The sequence below is a fragment of the Lipophrys pholis genome (assembly GCF_963383615.2).
Source record: "Lipophrys pholis genome assembly, chromosome: 2".
Taxonomy (NCBI): Eukaryota; Metazoa; Chordata; class Actinopteri; order Blenniiformes; family Blenniidae; genus Lipophrys; species Lipophrys pholis.
Window position 1 is genome coordinate 27,931,343 of NC_137636.1, and position 22,234 is coordinate 27,953,576.

The 22,234-nt window shown below is 41.9% G+C and overlaps 2 protein-coding genes across 2 annotated transcripts in view; both read right to left on the reverse strand.

Annotated features, from left to right (window-relative positions):
* Positions 1-1,770: 1,770 nt before the first annotated feature.
* On the reverse strand, positions 1,771-15,357 carry gnb5b (guanine nucleotide binding protein (G protein), beta 5b). Its single transcript, XM_080492537.1, has 13 exons — positions 15,064-15,357; positions 14,087-14,230; positions 11,539-11,650; positions 10,812-10,948; positions 10,100-10,141; positions 9,218-9,294; positions 8,470-8,602; positions 5,922-6,065; positions 5,720-5,811; positions 5,249-5,297; positions 5,035-5,131; positions 4,590-4,756; positions 1,771-3,691 (listed from the first exon to the last, which is right to left on the reverse strand). The coding sequence occupies exons 2-13, from the start codon at positions 14,210-14,212 to the stop codon at positions 3,680-3,682; spliced, it is 1,188 nt and encodes a 395-aa protein (XP_080348663.1). The 5' UTR covers positions 14,213-14,230; positions 15,064-15,357; the 3' UTR covers positions 1,771-3,679.
* A 3,145-nt stretch (positions 15,358-18,502) lies between these two features.
* myo5aa (myosin VAa) overlaps positions 18,503-22,234 on the reverse strand; it is a gene marked incomplete at both ends in the record, with an annotated part of 49,760 nt that continues 46,028 nt past the window's right edge. Inside the window, 9 exons of the mRNA XM_080458739.1 lie at positions 18,503-18,655; positions 18,957-19,037; positions 19,389-19,563; positions 19,846-20,128; positions 20,209-20,359; positions 20,661-20,750; positions 20,895-21,049; positions 21,181-21,330; positions 21,416-21,509. Of these exons, the coding sequence (XP_080314865.1) occupies positions 18,503-18,655; positions 18,957-19,037; positions 19,389-19,563; positions 19,846-20,128; positions 20,209-20,359; positions 20,661-20,750; positions 20,895-21,049; positions 21,181-21,330; positions 21,416-21,509 (1,332 nt within the window). The remainder of the gene's footprint in view (positions 18,656-18,956; positions 19,038-19,388; positions 19,564-19,845; positions 20,129-20,208; positions 20,360-20,660; positions 20,751-20,894; positions 21,050-21,180; positions 21,331-21,415; positions 21,510-22,234) is intronic.

Here is a 22,234-nt window from a genome sequence, read left to right on the forward strand (position 1 = left end):
GATCAATCATTATGTTACAGAAAAACCCAGGCAGGGAAGTTCATTCCCTTTTTTGGTGAATCAGAGTGTTGTTTTGTTGGCAGGACGAGAAATGATTTTTGAAGATAAATTTCCATTGGGGGATCGTATGATTGTTCAACCCAAAAATACATCTTGTACTAGATCAAACCCAAACCATGGGCTGTTTGAATGTGGCGGCCTTGATAAGCGTGAGTCTCCACGTAAGAAAGAACAAAAGAAAATGTTCGGTATGAGAACCGTCATCACACACACACGTTACAAACTGCTGGAAGCTGCAGTCAAAACTCTGATGTGAAATGTGTTCCGACCTCGAGTCTTTATGGATTTAATGCAGAAACCTTCAGCCAGGAGTCACGAGACAAGGCTCAAACAAAAAACTTATGAGAAATGTGATTGTCACAAGATATGTTTTATTCTTCTTGATGGCAGAATACAAAAAAAATAAAAAATAAAATAAAATAATGATCCCTCTCAGCTTCAACAGACCTGCAGAGCGTAAAGGTGACATGTGCTTTAGATTCTGTAACTGGTGAAGAAATAGACATCTAAATAAAGCACGAGGATAAGAATTAGTTCAGGACGCTCTCTGTGGTAGGAATTACTACTGTATCTGTCAGAGTCTTCAGATCTTCTGAAGTCGAGTATCAATTCCCTCGTTGTTGTGGCGTAGATGTTTCAGGTTGTTGTCAGCACGCCATCGGCCTACTGCCTCATTCCTTCTCTGTGCTGTTCCATTGTCCGACATCAGTCCTATGCAGTGGTGTCATCAGCAGATGTAGCAGATTGGATGAAGCTTGAAAATGTAGAAGTACTTTAACTAGGAATCCAAATGTCTCTGCTTCCTCCACAATTCTGAGAACTAACTCGCTTTTGGTTGTGGTTTTTGATGTCATTCACCACCTCTCTGTCTCTCTCTCTCTCTCTCGATGTGACGTCACTCAGTCTCCATCAGTCATGAGGAAGTGAAAGGTGACAGGAAGCTCGTAGATGATATACGAGGGCAAATCCAGAGATATCTTTGGGGACTTTCACCACACTATGATATGTCGTGTCCTCCAAACTTTTTTTCTCTTTGCTTTATCTCAGCACTATTTTCATTTGGGTGTTTCCCTCGAGGTGTTTCCCCTCGTAGGAGTCAATAAAACCTTGAGCAAATTAACAATGAAAAAGAAAAACTTGCAACCTGTAACTTTACAGGTTCAGTGAAACGAGCTGGAAACAGAACAAGAACCTGATGCAGACCATCAATTTAACTCAGAATCACAAGAAAACACTGAAGGTTCTGAGGTGTATTCACAGCATCTTCCACAGTAGAAGCTGCCACGTGACCTCCGGGACACTATTGATGGCCAAATGGCAGATTTGATGTATTTCACTGCAGCAGAGTCGTGATAAACAGGTCATGAGTCGCTTCTTTGAAGTGATGAGGTGGATGAAGACAGATGACCTTTGATCAAATGTTAGAACAAATAAAGACATGTGAGGAAGAGAGACAGTCTGATCAATAATGCATTGGAGGACAAAGTCAAGCCACTAAGCGAAAAATGATTACTAAATACTTTGATGTATTAGCTGGGTTTTAGCAATAAATCAGTATTTATATTTGTTAACATGTTCATGTTTGTGTGCAAAGAAGCAATAAATAAAGTTCTGAAAAGATCTGTATATATAGCTACAACTAATATATTTTAAAATAGATGCATTTCCAATTTCTCAGTGGATATACATTTATTTTTTGTTGTTTTTATTAGTTTCAATATCATACCCAAACACTTTTATACATATTGTTGTAGTCAGAGCCTTTTTATTCTCAAGTTATAGGAGAATAAAGTTACCTTAAAGTTGCTTCTTTACCTTTAAAAAAAAATAAAAAATGCCGTCACAAAGCTTAAATAAGCATTAGAAGAATTTATTCGCTACTTTTGCTGATTAAAAACATTATCTGACCAAAAACTAAATTTGCAGCATGCAGGACAGCTCAAACAAGCTTCTGAAGGCTAACATATTTAAATAGTGAAATACAAAGGTCAAATCATAACTACTCAAAACTGTGATTTTATACAATTGTATATGTGTTGTATTTGTATTTGTCTAAATACATTAGAAGAAAAATAATAACTTTCTCCCCATTCAGTTTTGTTCTGTAAGTCCAGTGAGTTCATCCAGTATGTCAAAATTACTGAATAATTATAGGTGAGGTTGTGCTGTAAAAAATGACACCAAACATTCAAGTTGAAAAGATTTAAATAGTGAAAAATGAAGGTAAAATCAACAGTAATCAAACTGGAAAAAATGACCTTCAGGGCCCGAAGGGTTTTAAACGAATGTTGATTTGTTGATGAAAAGACCGATAAGACCAAAGTTACAGAAGATCTTTTTTTTTTTTTTTTTAACACTATTGTCATCAGTCCAATCAGAAAAACAACAGATTGAAGAGTTGGTAATTACCAACAAAAAAACCAAACAAACTTAGAGGAACCTGCGTCACAGTGACTCAGCACTGTGCTCAGCTGCAAACCAGATTCATAGTTGACCACTTTTTCCAAATCTACTTAAGTTTTTTTTTTTTCTACAACTCCGGGATCAAATGCTTCACTGACTTAATAAGTCACAAGGCTGTGACAGAAGAAAACAACAACAGATTAGAACCATTGAAAGTGAATGTCGGTCATCCTGGGAGGCTGAAGGTCAAGCAATCAGTTGGAGTCGGAGGAATCATGTAGCTCGGGACACCCTGCTGTGTTCTGTTGATACCAAGATTTTCCAGAAACAATCGTCAAATGTTTTTGAACAAACTGACCTGTTACAGCTGTCTGTGTACAAAGCTCTTCAATGAGCTCAGAGATTAAAAGGACAAAGAGCGTCCAGCTCGTGTTGATGGACACGTGATTATGTGAAATACAAAAAAAATAAACAAGCAAAAACTAAATACTGAAAAGATCTTTATTTTCTCGCAATAGAATAGCTCTAAGTTCTTAATGTTTTAAAACATCAGTGATTAAATAAACTCAAAAAAAAAAAAAAGTATTGGAAACATTATTTCTATCAATTATTTCTCCTCTTTAATAATACTGATTGGTGAAGTATTATATACTTTAGCAAACTTTTTTGAGGTGCTTCCCACACATTTTGCTGTGTTGCTAATTCTATGAACGCACGGTCATTAGAAGTGATTCCTCGTTGTAAAGGCGACTAATCAGGCTTTCCAACAATATGTAAGACTAACACCGATTAATACTATTAAAGGGGAGAAATAATTGACTGGCTTTTTTTCTGAGGAGTTTCTAAAGCTGAGGACTGTGCCAGATCAAATGTAAACTTACTGCATGGTGACAGAAAATGGATATTTTACCAGACTAGTGTTTCCTGTAGAGCTACATGGCAATTTACTCGCGCTGATCACTTCTTTTTGGCTTTTTACGCAGCTTATTATCGCCACTACTATATTAATAATAACACACAGTCATATGATATCAGTCATAAAGCTAACTGTAACCAAGACTGGGAATCCAAACGTTAATAAATACCCATCCTAAGAATCAGGATATAAAGATATAGCTCCTTTATGGACACATTCCTGCAGTGGTGTTGATTTCAGGAAGTGCTGGTTGTCTGCCGCTGCTGCTTCCTTCAGTCGGGTGAAAGCATCAGGAGGAGTCTAGGCCCAAATCTGCAAGAAAAACAAGATCAGAGTGTGAAACACCAAGAAACACGGTTTAGTTTCTCGTTTCCTTCATCTTGTTCTTCATTTTAAGAGTTCAGGTCAGAAATCTGCTGTAGATCGGCTGCTTGGCTTATAAAATAAACTAATTTTAATTCACAGTTAACAAGCCTCACCTGACAAAGGAAAAAAACAACAACATTAATATAGACACATATCAAAGAATAACCTTATAGATTAAACTGTGAAACTACCACACATTTTACATTCATTACTCATGAAGGGGAATATTTTAAGCAGTTTTAGTTTTATTCTTTATCATTTCATATGTGAGCAGGTTTTTGCAAATTCATACGAAAACATTTTGAACCATACTGAAGGCGTTGATTTAATTTCTTTGTTTATTTGGACGGGGCAGTACGTATTAATGAACAGGCCATCTCTTCATGAAGTCACTGTAATTATGCCGGATTTAGCACAAAGATAAATTCCATCCGTTGTCCCACATAAAACTCTACAAGGTTAGAAACATATAAAAACAATATGGTAAAACAAATATGATAGACTAATTCTTCCTAAAATCCTACCATAAAGTGCAAATATTAAAGCGCTTACTCAGCAGTCTGACATTGGTAAAGTGCCTGTTTTCTTTAAAAAACGAAAAATATTTTAAAGTGCATGATTTTCCTAATGACCACAAGTTTGGTTGTTAATCAGCCATGTCTTGTACTGTTTTTAAAAAACCGACAACGGTGGAGCTTTCTCCTAAAAACTAAATATCTATTATCCCAGTTTGTGCAACTTTGAACAGGTAAAGTAGAAGAGGACGTTCTACATTTAATTTCACAACCCCCCCTGGTGGCCGACCTGCCATAAGTGAGGCTAATGTGGGAAAAGGCCAGCTCACCCGTAAGGTGCTGTCCCAGGAGGCCGAGCAGAGGGCCGTGCCGTCGGGGGAAACCCGGACTCGGCTGACTCGGTTCTCGTGGCCGAACAGGACGGTGGAGCGGGTTCCCTTCAGAACGTCCCACACGTTTATCGTGTAGTCGTTATACCCGGCGAACAGCAGGCGACCTGCGGGAGGGAGGAGACGGCAGAAGAGAAAAGGGAGTTTTAGAGAAACAAGGGATGAGACACAAAGGGATGATTTGATGTTTTTAAACTGCCTTCTGGAATATTTCCAGGCGTACGCTTATATTATATTATATTTATAACAGGGGGGACTGAGGGGAAATGTGTTCTTTTTTTACGTTTTAAAAAAACCCAACAGATTTGTATGTTTTCTAACTCTTTCAAAATGTATTTCCCACACTGTGAATAATTTAGCTGAAAGTGCTCTGCAGACTCTTTACCGCTCAGGGAGAAATCCACGGTAGAAGCACCAAATATGATGCTGTCCTTCTGGTACACGGCCACTTCACGGTCGGCTCGCAAATCGTAGAAACGGCACTGAGGACCGGCAACACACGGGTTACTACAGTCTGCGGCTGCTCCACAGTACACACTATTAAACTGCACACGTTTACACGGAGGGTGACCGACCGAGAAACGGGTCACATGACTCACCGTGGCATCGTCAGACGCTGATGCAAATGCATCTCCACTGGGGTAATACCTGCACACATGTTCAAAGGTTAAATCAGTTCTGCTCCGGAGCGTTTTATGTCTGAATGATTTGCATGATGAGACGCTGAATGTCAGGTTTCATCACAATACGCAATATTTTCCATATTGTTGTCGGTTTTAAATCACAGACTCTTAAAAAGTTTGACCACTTTGGATACTTTAATCTAGAACAGGGAAATGTTTACTTTATGTCTCAATTGATAAAGTAAAAGAGATTAATTGTCACTAAAGATGACGGAGGCCTGAGACGATTCCCGTCAAAGAAAAACCAGAATAAGAAACTGCCCATTATTTTATACGTTGGTGTCCAAAACTATTTGTCGACATAAAATACTTGTGAAATAAGTACCGGAGCAGGTGGAAAGTTTGTTGCTACTGCAGTTTGTAAAACTGTTTGTGTCTTGAACTCACTTCACACAGTTGATGTCGGAGACGTGGCTCTCAAAAGACTGAATGTTCTGTCCAGAGCGCATGTCCCACACATTGGCCTTCATATCACAGCCCTGAGGACACACACATGCAAAACACACACGTATGTCTTCTCCTCCCACACACAAGCCACGTGAACGTCAAACCCAACAGCTCCACTTCTTTATTCTTCTTTATTTCTCACCCCAGAGACAAAAGTGTTTCCGGTCTCCGACGGGGCGAGGTCCAGAGACAAGACGTCAGCCGTGTGACCGTGGAAACTCTGCAGCAGCTGCCCGCTCTCCACGTCCCACAGAGCGCATGTCCCGTCTCCACTGGAGGTCAGGAGCTGAGACACACGCACACACGCGCACACACACACACAATCAGAAAAATCAAGAGGCTTGGATCAGGAGCGACATCAGGAATCTATTATTGTTGTGATTTTTTACAGGAAGTGCATGTGACCAATCAATTCACACCGTCAGGTGACCAATAGGAAGTCGCCAATGAGGAAGTTCATGGTTACATGCGTTTGGCGTTTTGGAAATTCCAGGACGATCGCGCGTCAAAGGGCAAGCAAAGTGGCGGCAGGCGGACCTGCTGCTGGTCGATAGTGAGAAATAAAATAGGAGATAAAATGTGACGGCCCCGACAATGAGAGCTGGAAACAGGACTGGATATTTGTACTGAACTACTACTATCACCATACTTCCAATGTAAACAATCAGATGCAAAAGTAATCCTTTCAAAGACCAAAGTAAGAGTTACTTTTTAACTATGTGTTTTTGATATCATCATTATGGGCGAAGTAGTCAGACATGATTTTAAAAGAAGTCATTTAGATCACAACAAAGGAATACGGCTCATTTATTTTGATTGGAAATACTATTGCAACGCTCAATGGCTGCATTTAAGTAAACTTGAAGAAATAAAAGTAAAGTAAAATAAGTAAATGCTTGTCATAGGCCTACTTTAGTCATCCTGGTTTTTAAGAAGATTGATTGTACATAAATAAATGATCACTGGTTATTTGTTCCTTTCTACATGATATTGACTCTTGATTTTCATTTCTCATTTTTAAGAATTAAAAATGAGAAATGAAACTGTCAAACATTCGGACTGGATTGTGTTTTGAGTTGTTTTGATACTTACAAGTTTTTAACATCATTGTCTGCTATTCTTGTATGTTTTTGTTTTACAGCGAGTTGTTTCAAACTAGTTCTAGGATGATGTTCAGTCGTTAAAAAAGCTAAATATAAGGTATTTAACATGAATTACAGCTCTTATGTAACATGGAGGAGGAAAATCCTTCATAAGACCAGAGCATGAATATTGAGGAGTCGGATGGCAAACACAAACAAACATAAATGTCAGCAGCTCCCGGCCCAAACGTACTGAGCTCTCACTGTGCATCATGTTTGAACACCAACAAGTCAGCAAAACGCCGAAATGTCAGCGCCTCTGCTGATGAAAACAGATTATGGAGGCTTTGAGACACACGCCGACATCAGAGATCCCTGCTGGCTGCTGGATTAGAGCTCCTGCTGGACCACCTCAGGTCCTAAACCCAGCATATCCTGCCTGTGCTGGGAGCAGCTCCACCCCCGACCTGGGAGCAGCTCCAGTCCCCAACTGAGAGCAGCTCCAGTCCCGACCTGAGAGCAGCTCTACCTCTGACCTGAGAGCAGCTCCATCCCCGACCTGAGAGCAGCTCTACCCCTGACCTGAGAGCAGCTCTACCTCTGACCTGAGAGCAGCTCTACCTCTGACCCGAGAGCAGCTCTACCCCTGACCTGAGAACAGCTCTACCTCTGACCCGAGAGCAGCTCCACCCCTGACCCAAGAGCAGCTCCACTCCCGACCTGAGAGCAGCTCCACCTCTGACTTGAAAGCAGCTCCACCTCTGACTTGAGAGCAGCTCCACCTCTGACTTGAGAGCAATTATCAGTAAGCCACAATTACTGACACACACAGATGGAAACCTCCGTGATCTGACGGGAGGCTTCTTCCATTAGTGACTCTGCAGGTCACCACACATTAACTACGTCCAGGGGGTTTGTTCATCAACCCACATGCAAACTCAGGAGCCACAATTCAAAACCCTCATCAAAACATGCGGATTAAACATTGTTTGACAGTTAGCAGCTTCTCATGCACTATTCCAGAAAAAAAAAAAAAAGCCAAAAAAAAGAAGCAAACACTATTATGACCTTTCTGTTGAGTGACATGACGAGAGAGGAGGTGTTTGTGACACTATCGTGTGTGAGATGCAGAATGAGATGTGCTGGAGTCACGCATGTGTGTGACACAGTGAAAAGAAGAGGGTCAGGGAGGAAGAAAACATGCATGCATGCGTGTGTGTGTGTGTGTGTGTCTGTGTGTGTGTGTTAAATGTCCTGCCCCCAGGTCAGCTTGCTCCACTCTGTCTGAGATAAAAGCCACTCAGTGTCTATTAATACACCCAGGACAGAGGCTCATGCCCCCCCATGTCTTTCCTCCGTCCCACCATCCATCTCCTCGCTCCTTTTCTTACCTCAGCTTCCGACTGGGGTAAATTATTAAAGACAAGTTTCTCAAGCGCCTTCCTCCTCCTCCTTCTTATCTCCTACCACCTTTCTTGTTTTGTAGAGATGTTCCAGGCACAATGATAATCGTGAGAATATATTTTTATATTTAGCCTCCTGAAACTCATTCCACTGCAATGAAAAATTATTTAAAAAAACATTAACGGGGTGGAGTTTGTTGCTCACCTGCATGTCGGTGTTGGTGAAGGTGCATCCCGACACGTAGTTGGTGTGCATGGCGACAGACTTCTTCTTTGCAGCCAAGTTTTCATTTTTGTCCATCGACAGTGGGATCACCGAGCACTTGTTATCCAATCCGCTTTGGAAGAAAAACGTCCAAAACATCCCCGGATGAATATCGTGTCGCGATGCCTCTCAGTCATTAATCACAGTTCAACAACTCAACTGTTACACAGAACTTCAGGGGAGTGAAGCCACTTCAGCTGCAGACACGCCAAATCATTTACATAAAAATGAAATCGCTCATTTTTGGTTGGACAAATAAATAAATAGTGTTTATCGGCAGCTGATCCATTGGCACTAAATGGCCTTTTCTGACAGGAGCTTGTGGAAAGTAGCTTTACTTTGAAAGTACCTGATGCATCTGTACAGTTTACTGGAGCTTTACATTCTGAAGTTTAGTGTGTTGTTGTCTTAAGGGTTATATTGGCTGTTTTTCCTTTGTTCTGTCTGAGTCGCCGGCGCATTAGACATTTAGAAAGTAAAGCTCAGAAGTCCTTGGTGGAGAAAAAAAGAAGAAAGCATCTGCAGTCATTTAAATTGTTGACAAAAGGTTTGTGATCACGATGCCAGACCATCTGTATGAAACAAGACTTTTCAATCAGAGCAAGCTGGTTTGTTTTCGACAAGTGGAGAGGTTTGCCAGTCCGTCAGAAACATGTGACAAAAGCAGAAGAACAAACGTCGTCCTCACCCACATGCCACCGCACAGCCTGAGGGGGCGTAAGCACATGCCATCACCCACGTACATGGCAGGGGAACCCCGTGCTCCTGCAGGGAAACGCACAAGATGGAAAATACATCATGAAAATAACTAACAAAAATAAAAACAAAAATTCATAGATGGTAGAAAAATACATTATTTAGTGAGGATAAAACATCTATAACTTTGTGTAGTGAATCTGGATGTGGAGCGTATTAACGGATTAAATTCACTGGGTTAAACCAGGGTGAACCACTGCTGCCTTTTAGACACACACACACACACACACACACACACACACACACACACACACACACACACACACACACACACACACACACACACACACACACACACACACACACACACACACACACACACTCTCACACACACACACACACACACACACACACACACACACACACACACACACACACACACACAGGCCAGATGGATAGATAATCTTTTTAGCGTCGTTTTTGTTCAGTCATGTTGCAGCCTCGCTCTCGGAGGAAAATGGAAGCATAAGTTGACCCCCCCCCCCCCCTTCCTTAAATAAAATAGAGTCACCAACAATCCAACCGACCTTGTTTGCCACAGCTCAATTATTGATTTGAAGTACATGTTGAATCAATCAATGGTTTGTTCTCAGCCCCTCAGTATTTATGATCAATCAGTTTTTGCTCAACAGAATGCATTAGAGCTGAACATTAAATATCAATGGAATGAATGATTCATGTTTTACTGCTACTTTATGTGATGCCTGAGGTAAAAGAGCCGTTTTCACATCCGGCATCCTTCATATAAACAAGCTGAATTACTCCTATAATTCTTTTACGTCCACACAGCAACGTGATGTGTAAGTCTACTCACTTTATTGAGGGTGAAGGCATCCCAGACGATCACTTTCCCATCCTACAGACAAACACGGCGGGAAAAAAATCAAATATCACAACACATACAGCCGTTTTATACACACTGCTCCTCCTCCTGGGTTATTCTGTATGTGGTGGTGGTGGTGATGGGGTGGTAGTGGTGAAGGGGTAGTGGTGGTGGTGATGTGGGTGGTAGTGGTGATGGTGGTGAGAGTAGCAGTGGTGGTGGTGGTGGTGGTGATGGAGTGGTAGTGGTGAAGGGGTAGTGGTGGTGGTGGTAGTGGTGGAGGGGTAGTGGTGGTGGTGATGGGGTGGTAGTGGTGAAGGGGTAGTGGTGGTGGTGATGGGGGGCTAGTGGTGGTGGTAGTGATGGTGGTGGGTAGTGGTGGATAGTGGTGGTGGTGGTGATGGGGTGGTAGTGGTGGTGTTGGTGGGGGTAGCGGTGGTGTTAATGGTGTTGGTGGGGGTAGCAGTGGTGGTGGTGGTGGTGGGGGTAGTGGTAGTGGTGGTGATGGTGGTGGATAGTGGTGGTGGGGGTGGTGTTGGTCGTGGTAGTGGTGGTGGGGGTAGTGGTGGTGATGGTGGTGGTAATGGTGGTTGGTAGTGGTGGTGGGGATGTTGTTGGTCGTGGTAGTGGTGGTGGGGGTAGTGGTGGTTGGTAGTGGTGGTGGGGATGTTGTTGGTCGTGGTAGTGGTGGTGGGGGGTGTACCTGCGAGGAGCTGACCAGGCGCCGCCTGTCTTTGCACCAGTCCATACACAGCACCTTGTTTCCGTGACCCTTCAGCAGACGGCGGGTCTTTATGGAGAGAGCGCCCAGCACCTCGATCTTCTCTGCCACCTGGTGCACTGAAAGAAAACATAGGTCACTTCAGTTCAATGTATATTTATGGGCATTTTTTATTTATTGAATGCAATTTAACTTATATGTTAGCAGATGTTTTATTAGGTCTTTAAATAGCAGAGTTGGAAACACTGAAAATATGTACAACAGTAGAGCGACTGTCACAGTGACGAACTGTAATCAAACATACTGTTATCAAAAGTATAAAACTCATATGCAGACACGTTGTAAATGCATTTAAGTACTTCTTCTGTGGCAGAAATTCAATTCAATTCAATTCACTGGTTTAACATATCTTAAACTCAATCACATTTTACAAATTAAAAAGTAGCTCCAGATACAGATACAGATTACACCATGATAAACAAGTAGATATAAAATAAAATTTAACTGTTGGCCACAAATATGCAAAGGTAATATAAAGTACAATTATATTATAATTATATTAGAAATATTCAGGGAAAATACTACATCCAGTCCAGTCTTACAATGAGGAGGTCAGATAATTAAAAACTAATAATATGTCATGCAGACTGCACGTTGGAGCGGCGTTACAGAGCGCTGGATTGTTGTTGTTTGTTTGTTTATCACTCACGCTCCACGTCGTTGAGCTTCCCGCGCTCCTCCTCCAGCTTCTTCTTCAGGTTGTCGCTCTCCTTCTTCAGAGTCGCCAGACTTTCTCCTTTCTGCAGCGCCTGACAGGCCATCTTCACCCCGCGACAGGAGGAAGAGGAGGAGAAGGTTTGAGGTTAAACGTTTGTGGAAAAGCTCCTCGAGCGCGGCTGTGACGTTACCGCCGCTGCACTGGTACCAATCGCCCCCCCACCCTCTTCCTCGCGCCTCGCGGGAGCGCGCACGGCCAAGTTGCGATAGACTGAAACACGCACTGAGAAAAAATGTAAAACTTGGACAAAGTCGCCGGCAAACTTTAATATTTATTTAAAAAAAAATCTTCCTCCAGATTTAACAAGGAGCCTTTTCAAAAGAACCCAAACTAAATTTTATTCCAATTAAAAGAAAAATAAAATCACATCAATGGCATTAATTTATTAAAAAGAAATTTGAATAAAAATTGTATCTCTCTTTTTTTATTTGCAGCCTTCTGATTTAAATTTTAACAGGAACCTTATTCTACAGGCTAATAATAAATCTAAAAATAACAATAACACACCACACCACACCAATTAACTAATAATAATAATATCCTTCAATGTATTTGAAGTATTATGCACTGTATAATACTAGCGGGCCAATAGTAGTCATTTGTTATTGACAAATTTGGGTTTGACGCTATGAACTTGAGGGTCTTGCTGAGTTGAGGGAAGTTTGCTTTTTATACCCCATTACTCTGTCGTCCGCTCATTTTCACGAGGGGAATTAGACAGAAATATAAGTTTTTTTATAACTCACAGTGGTAGTTTTTTTCTAATGAATGAAAGGAGCCTGACAACTGATGTAACTCTGCGTGCAAAGATTTACAGGTTTACAGGATGATTCATTCTGACAACGTTTCACGTTTGAATGAAATAAAATGAAATTAATCTCTCTCGGTTGGTTCACAAACTGTGTTTTTATTATATTATTTTAAAGCATGATATTTCTTTTTTAAGTTATCAAAAATCGATGTAATGTTTCCTTATACCGTGTGCCCAGCTTTCTGTATTGAAGAGGTGAAAGTACTTTAATTCTCTCCAAACAGTAATGAATTACTTTATTTAAAGTTAACCACAAGTTATGAAGTTGCTTTAACTATGAAACTTTTTTTTTGGTGTGTGACACAAGTTTATCCTCTTTACTATTTAATCACAAACTTCACACAAATGTTTTTACTCCTGTGGTTGACATTCCAATTCTGTGTAGTTGTTATCTAAATATTCTTACTCCGTTACTTCCCGCCAAAGTTTTTTCCTCTTTGGGATTTATACTAGACTGTATTGGTTCTTAAATTACTTGGTATTCAACACATGTAAATGAGGTTTCACCTTGTGAAAATAATGTCATGGGAGCTGATGATGTAGAGTGATTGAGATAAAATAATAACATAAACTATCGCAAAGGTGTGATGTTACATTTTTATAACTTTGTAAATAAAACATACAGAAACATAAAGGTCATCCGTCATAGCTTAGCAGCCTTTACCTTTATATGTCTATTCACTCTAAATTATTATTAAGTTGTAAAGGTGGAAAAAGGGCTGAACATTTTGATTGAATTAGTTATTTTACTTATATTGTAATAAATTAATAGTCAAAAACTTAATTTCTCATTTCTGTTTGCATTTAACTCAAACCTATGAACCTCTGAACACAAGACCCACGTCAACCCTCTACCTACGAAACATATTTCACAGATACACAAGAATATTTGTATATAAAAATAAAATATCGAATGGCAATTTATTTAGTAAATAAATGGAAATATAACGGATCAATACTTCTACCTTTTCTAAGATCTCTTGAAAAAATTATGTATTACACCAGAATTTTGACTCAGGAACCTATAATTCATGTTTTTAAACTTTACTTTTACATCTTATGATGATTTATTTGACCACATTTAATTTCTATAGTATTAAAAGTATATTAATACTTAATAAACATCATAAAACATATGTTGTGATAGAGAATATCATTAATTTAAATATTACCACACTATAGGTTGTATTTAAAATGTAATTGCTGAAATTTTATTAGTATATTATTGATATTATGTATATGTCATGTACATTCATGTGTATGTATGTATGTACACGTGTATATGTGTGTACGCATGTATATATGTTTGATGTGCATGTATAAACTGTTTCTATAAAACTTTTGCATAGTATATCTTGAATTTGTATTGTAAAAGTGGTAATATTAGTTAAAAAAACTTATTTGTGTGACATTATCTAGAGAGCCTTGTTTTGTTTATTTTTTGTGACGACGTAGATGTAAATAAACTTCTGCTTCAACCCTTTCGGACAGTTGAAGGTTGTTTGTTCTGATTTGTTTTCTGAAGACTGCCGAAATAAAATTCTTAATTTAAAAATTCAAATATACAGTTAGCGTGACTGAATATCATTTAAATGTGACAATCATTGTACTGATATATATTGATTAGGAATCGCGTGGTTCTGTTCAGCACACAGTGGAGAGCCTCACCAACTCCACACATAAGGAGCAGTAGTTGATGGCCTCGGTCTTGATGTAGATGTTCATCAGAGGACTCGGGGTTGTACAGTTGTCGCACGGGCCAAACGTGGCCGCCACGAACGTCTGGTCACACATGGCTGCAGGTGGTCACACCTGAGGAGGACGCAAACATCAAGACGCAGATTGTTTATTCAGGTTCTTTAATGGACTGAGACCACTTCTTCTGTGTGTGTGTGTGTGTGTGTGTGTGTGTGTGTGTGTGTGTGTGTGTGTGTGTGTGTGTGGTACACAGGAGATAAGCAGTCGGTAATCTACTCCTCTCTGATCCTTCTCAGAGCTCCAGAAGAGAGCTGCTATTCTGGGAGGAGCACACAGCCAGTATTCCCCCACAGGACAGAGCATGTTAACAAATTCCAAACAGCTCCTAAAACCACTAATCACAGCAAAAGTTTACGATGTACCACTGCTGAGGATCTAAAATGTGCTCCATAAAACAAACAACAGAAGCACATTAGGACTTACAAAACCCAATGAAACATCAGTACATGAATTTACATGCAGTATTTTGTGGATTACATTTGATTCTGTTGATATTATACAGTTAATCCTTATGAACCGTAGACATTGTGTACATTAATAAACACACATAATAAAACAGCATGAAAAGACAATGAAACTTATTTTGATCTTGTGTGCTTCCATGCAGACTGATATTTTATACAATACATGATCAACAATAGTACTACAATATAATACAGAGATCGTATACATCACAAAAGTACTTGAAGGCCTCACTTTAGTTCGGCAGAATCCTCAACTAGAAATGAACCCACTGGCCGGGTGATTTAGAGCTTCGAGCAGCAGAATTACAGGTAAAAGTCAAGTACTGTTTCAAATTAGCAGATTTACCAAAGGAGAAATTTCAATCACAACAGATTAAATGTAAAAACATCCCACTGAAGCCGTGGTATCACTAATAAACGTACCTCACGGGGAGACTTTGTTCCGGCGGGTGTTTGTCCTGGAGGATGGAAGCGCAGCTCCTTCCAGTGAAGAGGATTGTCAGCGAGGGACAGACCTGGAACGCTAAGCTTCTTATGAATCTTTAAGCTCCAACTCTGCTTCATATGGCGCTAAAGCATCACCTGCCAGGCTACTTTCACTGCAGAGTCAGTGGATGAAGACTCTGGTCTCACAGGGAGAACGACTCAGGTTTGAGTCCATAGTTTGTTGTGTGCACATGATGCTCCAGTTTCCCCGACTGTGGTGTGAACATGAATGTGTGTTTGTTATAGTTGAGATCAGCTCCGGCACCCCTGTGATGGATAAAGCAGTACCCAAGATGAACGGCTTTGTGTTCATTCTTATCCTGGAGGCGTCAGTTTCCATTCTGTTGCTCAAAAATCTCCTAGAAACTAAAAAAAAAAAACCACCACACTTTAGGTTGGTTCTTCAAGCTTCCTGCTGCTTCTCCGACACACTTTGATATATAAGAAACAGAACAATCAGACAGTGATGGATTTGTTTTATTTTATTTTTTTACTTTTACAGATTTGACAATTTATTCCAAGTTTCTTAACGGTGAACACATTCACTATAAGCACAGCTACCAGAAACTACCAACAGTCCAGTTCTGTCAAATGTACACATGGTTTTCAGAGCGGAGACATTTGGCGCCGGCCTCTTGGTACTCGCACCGGCGCCACAACATCCGGGGGGAAAGGGGGGAATTAAATATTCTCTGTAACAATTGTTAAAATGGCACGATTACTGCTAGTGCTGATGGTCATTTATAATGTCTAGGTCATATCGTACAAGCAACTCTCTCCTTACTGTGAAAAAAAGAAGAAGAAGAAAACAAGCAGAGTGAGGGCGTGAATGTGGGTCTTGTTTGAGAGTCTAAAGAGAAGCTCAGGAGGAAACAAGCTCTGCTCAACGCCACCAAACCAGGGAATCCGCGTTTCGGTTTCGTCTCTTTCACGGTCCACCAAGTCTGAAGCTGCAGCCGTTTTTAGATGGAGTTTAAAAACGATGAGGGGAGACGAGCGGCGGCGTCCAGTGAGACCGGGAATGTGTGAGAGGGGAGGAGTCGTCTGCATCTCGTCTATCGTTTAGCAGACGTCCTTTTCCCCAATAAAAAACAAAGTGCATTTCTGGCTGCTGGATAAACAACGGCACGACACACAAACACCTCATCCAAATAAAAATGATCACATTTAAAAGCATTTTACTTACTTTACAGTGGGAACAAAATACTGCACCGACAGAACAAAACAATGGCCACCGCGCGTGTGTGTGTGTGTGTGTGTGTGTGTGTGTGTGTGTGTCATTCAGAGAGCGAGTCATTCAATAAGGCTTTTTGTCCACAATGTGCAGCTAAAATCATTGAACATTTTGAGACATTCATGTGGTTGATGAATTCCTTCAGTCTTTCTCGGGAACAAGCAGCAGATATTTTCCGTTCACTACAAATAAAAACAAACAAACAAAAGGCCGACTGATCGAAGGTGGTCCCGACGAGCGGAGACGGATGTTAAATCCTCTTTAAATCTTTAAACACTAAACAATGGTCTCACACAGCTTCTCTTTACTTCCTTCACCCTGATCTGTTAGTTAGTTTCTCCACTGACACTTCCACACCATGTCTTTAGTTACTAGGACCATTTCAAGCCTGATTATTACACTGAAATAAAAAAAAAAAAAAAAAAATCACATTTGTTGGCAATGTGTGACGCATGTAAAGAAACAACAAAAGGGTCGTTGGGGGCAAAATAAGGTTCACGTGAGGGCAACAGGCAAACGTGGCTGTTCAGGTAATACGAGGAGCTCAAAAGGAAGTGAGCCGAACACGATGAGACGACTCGTCACAACCACAGCTCTCGACCACAAGTCTCTCTGCATTAAAACATTTTTTAACAGGAAGGCAAAGGGTGGAAGAGGTGTGGGAGGAAACGCACAAGGCTGCAACCGGGGGGGGGGGAGAAACATTAAATCCAAAAGCTGCAAAACCAACGTACAACTTGATTTTTTTTGTCCATGATGCTCAGTAATACATGGATTTATGATTCTCATTTTCTTGAAGAACCCTTCCAAACTTTCCTGCAAATGTTCAAATCAGATCCACACATTTACTAAGACACTGCGCAGGAGCTCAGACTTCTCTGTGAGTGTGATTCTCATTCAGATCTCATATCTGTGCTGTCACAAAGCATGCTAATAGGCGTCTTTCTTCATACAGCAGGTTCTTCCCTCGTGAAAACAGCTTTTTAGATTTAAAATTTGCACATGAATTGTTCTCCAGAGCGACGCTCCAGCACCTTTAACACTTAAATTTAGAGAGGCGCTTCAAGAAAATGACAACAACAATAACAACACAAAAATAAGCGTAACAGAAAAAAGCCTCGGATTGAGACCAAAACAAAAGTAGTAAGCAGAGTGCAGAGTTGTGCGTCTGTTTGTGTTTTGCTGTAAACGAGTCCTGAGTCTCTCAGGAGAAATGTGACATCTCTACGTGTAAGACCTAAAAATATTCATCTGCTCTGGCACTCGATCCAACTATACTATGTTTTCTACCTCATACTGACAAAAACTGCCTACACAGCAACTAAAACTTTAAACTGTTTACAAAGCTGCCCCCCCCCCCCACACACTCCCCTCCACTTCAGACTCTTTCACTGCATCCGAAAAGCCTCTGATCTTAAACAGGGATGCAGGTGAGTGCAATAAATAAAATACAGGATATATATTATTCATATTTATATTTATATATGTATAAATAATATAGTACAGAAGATGAGTTGTGGCTTTACTGAGAGTAAGATGAGAACGTACAGGAGTGTGAGAGAGAGAGAGAGAGAGAGAGAGAGAGAGAGAGAGAGCGTCAGCTTTAGCACATCATCTCTCATCCGTCTTCGTTGCCAGGGACAACCAGTGTGAAAGTGGCTGAATCACAGAATACTTCCTTGTTGTGAGGCGTCAGCGTTTCCTCCTGCGCCTGCTCTCATGATTCAGTACGAACATTCTGACGGGAGAACGGGACGACGACGACATCTACCTTAACCGGGAGTGGGAACACAGAGCGAGGGCTGTGGGGGGCGGAGAGCAGGAGGTGGAGGCAGTGATCTGATCCTGCAGCTCCTCTACCAGGCCGGCGTTTGTACAAGCAGCTGATGCAGGCCAGTGTGGAAGTGGGGGCACTGTACAGATGTGCGGTTAAAGAGGTGGGGGGACCGTTTGTTCCAAAGCTTTCAGGCGGGGAGGATTGAGGAGCAGTGGCCACACATTTCGCTTATTTTAATGGACATGGCTTTTCAAATTGTTTCAATACAAATCTAATTTTGGGAGCGACTGAGGCGCCCGGAAAAATCTATTTCTTTCTCCCCGGTTCGGACTGTGGCCACGTTGACAAAAACCTGCGAGCTGGGTTTAGACGCGGGTGAGGAAGCCCAGGTTGAGTGAGCCGGGGATCTGGATGGTTTCCAGAGCCAGCGAGGAAGGGTTGAACGGGAAGGTGACCGGGTAGATCATCTTTGTGTCCATCAATAACTGGGGGCTTTCACAGCGGTCCCGCAAGCGAGTCTGCAGGGAGACAGAGGAGTTCAGAAAGAGTTCATACGAATCCAAAAGGAGGCCGCGGTTTTATTTTATTTCTCTTAAAAGACCAAGATGCAATATATTTATTGCCAAGATGCATAAAATGACCTGACATGTGCATAAGATGCAAAACTGGCTTTTCCTAAGACATTTCACCAATCGAGTGAATTAGTAGATTCACCATCTGTAACTATTTGGAAGATGTTAGTCTTTTATTTAAACACTTTTATCCAGTTGTGTAAAAATGTCATGGTGTTGTCCTCGTAAATCTAAATAATTAAGTTACCTGTATGGTGCGTATGAAAGCAACAGACACCCTCTCCTCAAACTCGTTGACCGGAGTGTAGAGGTTCAGGACTTTAACAATCTGTAAGAGACAAAACACACACACACACACGCACACACACACACACAAAATATTATTCAAGAAAATTGTTTCTGATGTGATATTGTCTACTGACACTCAGTCCTCAGTCCTCGGACAATATTCCCTGTAAAGAGAGTTTCAAATATGATTTGAAACAAATTCTCTTTATAAGATTTGAGAACAGTCAAAACATGATTTTCATCCAGACACCCCTAGAGGCCGGGACGAATATTACACCTTACAATTGTCTAAATAAATTCACTGCTGGATGTCGTGACGTTGACACAGACTGAAAGAGTTCAAACGGGGGACAAGCTGATGTGGCGTCTCTGAGTGACGGTGAGTGTTTACCTGAGCAGTGGTGAGGGCCAGGCACATGGAGCAGATGGCCTCGGCGTCCTCGTCAGTCTTCTTCTTCACCTGCAGCAGCTGAGCGGCCTGGATCAGAGGCTCCAGGGTCTCTTTGGCTCCGCAGGTCATCAGACCTTTGTCTCTGAGCCACTCCTCCAGCTGGCTCACATTGTACCTGCACACACACACACACACACACACACACACACACACACACACACACACACACACACACACACACACACACACACACACACACACACACACACACACACACACACACACACACACACACACACACACACACACACACACACACACACACACACACACACACACACACACACACACACACACACACACACACACACACACACACACACACACACACACACACACTGTAGGCGCCAACAGCGAAGAACAAAACCCCTCCAGCCAGAGCACCGGCGGCCCCTACCTGATCTGCATGCCTTTGCTCCAGGAGCACATGTCCTTGCGCAGCAGCAGGTTGTTGAGGGTGACGGCTCCGATGATGTAGAACTGCTGCTTCACCACCTGCTTGATGAGCTCGGGGTCGGTGCCGTGCTGGCACATGGTGGAGTGGAAGGCGTTGAGCTGCCGGATGATGGAGTCCAGCGTGTACGTGCCTTCGTCGGCGATGCTGGAGGTCCGCTTGCGGAGGCCGGTGGGCTTCACCCCCGACACGCCCTGGATGGTCTCATGCTCCAACATGCCAGAAACTGTGGGGGAGACACAGTTAGTGTCGGCATGGCGCTCGTCAACAAGTCAACAGTGGAAAGCTCGTAGACTGGGTACGCACCGATCATGGGCCAGAGGATGTTCTCCATGCATTTGATCAGCTGCTGGTAGATCTGGATGGCCAGATCACTGATGACCTGCCTGTATTCGGCCAGGTCGAAGTTAGACAGACTGTGCTCGTTCTGTCTCGAGGTGTTGTGCTTCATGAAGGCCTAAGAGAGCAAAAATACAGAATCACAGCCAGTTCGTTTATGGAAGAACTAAAGTACTGCATACTTTTCATTTTCAATTACCAGAAACAGAATTTCTGAATCAAAGGAATGAATGACTGATGTGGTCTTTAAATGGTAAATACATTTTCAAGAGTACTGCTATTAATTATAATTTAGGTCAGAATTTTTAATGACTTCCACCACAAATTCAACACTACAGAAAAATATTTGACCACTTTCTCTTACAGAAACCACAAGTGTGAGCTCTTGTGATCATTCTGTGTCGGCCTGCCGGTCTTACCTCGTCGCCGCTGTATTGTTTCAGACAGTGCAGGAAGCGGCAGGTGTTGGCCAGCCAGAACGAGACCGTCTCAAAGTCATCGCCTCGTTTCTGACATGGTGAGCAAGTAAACAACATGAAGTTACAAGATGAATGAAAACACATGACTTTTGATCCACCAAATCAATGTAATGTTGAATTCTAATCGATACATAAACTATAAACCTTCGGCGGAGTAGCGTAGAGTCTGCATACCTTCAGGATCTTCTTGATACTGTTGATTGTCGATGTGAGCAGAGTGCGGACCTTCTGATCGTCGTTAACGTAGTCTGCGTGTCTCAGACACATGAACAGGATGTAGGCCGGCAGGCCTGGGATCAGATTCACCGCCACACCTCGAGGCTTCAGCTCTGCACAAACACAGCAGCAGCCGCTTCACTTCTGCCACATTCTGTCACCTGAACTCCTAAAAACTCCAAAAGGTTTTGATCTGCTGTCACGCAATGTTCTCCAAACTACAGCGGCACCATGAAGTTCTTACCCAGGATGAGATTCTTGACCAGTTTGAGTTCATCCTCCTTCTTGTACTCCAGCATGCCCTGGAAGTCCTTCTCCCTGCGGGGGATGTTGACGGGGTGGATGGGCTCGTCCACCATCTGTCCTGGAGACGTCTGGCCCTCGGCCTGACCCGCTGGGAGACACGCGTCACATCACCATCAGTTAACATGGACACGACAGGAGATTTAGCTCCAGCTGACTGACGACTCCTCGCTCACCTCCCATCTCTCCGATCCTCTTGGAATAAACCTTCAGCTGCTTCTTGAGCTTGCGGATGGTCCGGTCCTGCTTCTCCAGCTGCTCCATTAGATCCTGAGAGCAGGCGAGAGTACGAGGTGAGGGAGACAGACACAGGATAGTGAGGACAGAGTCTCTGACTGGTTCACCGCAGGAGGAAAAACAGTCAAACTTAGGTAGACAGCCTGAATCCAGAAATGTGAAAGTCAGAAAAGAAAAACCCAGTTGTGCACAAACTCAGCTCTAAAAACGTGGGAACATCATGGAAACTGCTCACTAAATCTGAATGTGAATCACAAAGTCACACTTTGATCACAATAGAACATAAACAACAGGTCAGATGTTGAATTTCACTCTATTCACATATGATTTCCCTTTTTTCAGTTTGTTTATATTTCTGTTACCACAGACAGGAATTGGCAGAAATGCTTCTTATCACCATAAGTCCTAGACTGTTAATGATGAGAAGAAAATTCAAAACCATCCAGAAAGAAGAAAAACAAAGTTTTCTTTGTTGTGTTGACAGACAAAGACGTCAGGAAGTTCTTCAAATACTGACCTTTGAATTTGTCTCTGGTTTACTATTTCTTGCACTAACGACATTGAGAGCTTCACTGTCTTTGCAATTCCACGCACTTGGTCATTTCTCAAACTGATGAAGCCCGGTCCATCTGTACTTCTGAGAGACTTTATCTCATGTGAAATGCTCTTTTCATTGACATTCATGTCACAGACCTGCTTCCCAGTTTGTTAGAAAATGCAGTCTTGGATGTTTGTGAGAATTGAAAATCTTCACGTAC

What these genes read in the sequence shown, in the direction of transcription:
- gnb5b (XM_080492537.1), bottom strand. Translation starts at nt 14,212, where the DNA reads ATGTGTGACCAGACGTTCGTGGCGGCCACGTTTGGCCCGTGCGACAAC. An exon ending in TCCGACATCAACTGTGTGAA is followed by an intron (nt 5,298 to 5,719) that starts GTGAGTTCAAGA and finishes ACATGTGTGCAG; the next exon opens with GTATTACCCCAGTGGAGATG. An exon ending in CAGCGTCTGACGATGCCACG is followed by an intron (nt 5,132 to 5,248) that starts GTGAGTCATGTG and finishes GCCGGTCCTCAG; the next exon opens with TGCCGTTTCTACGATTTGCG.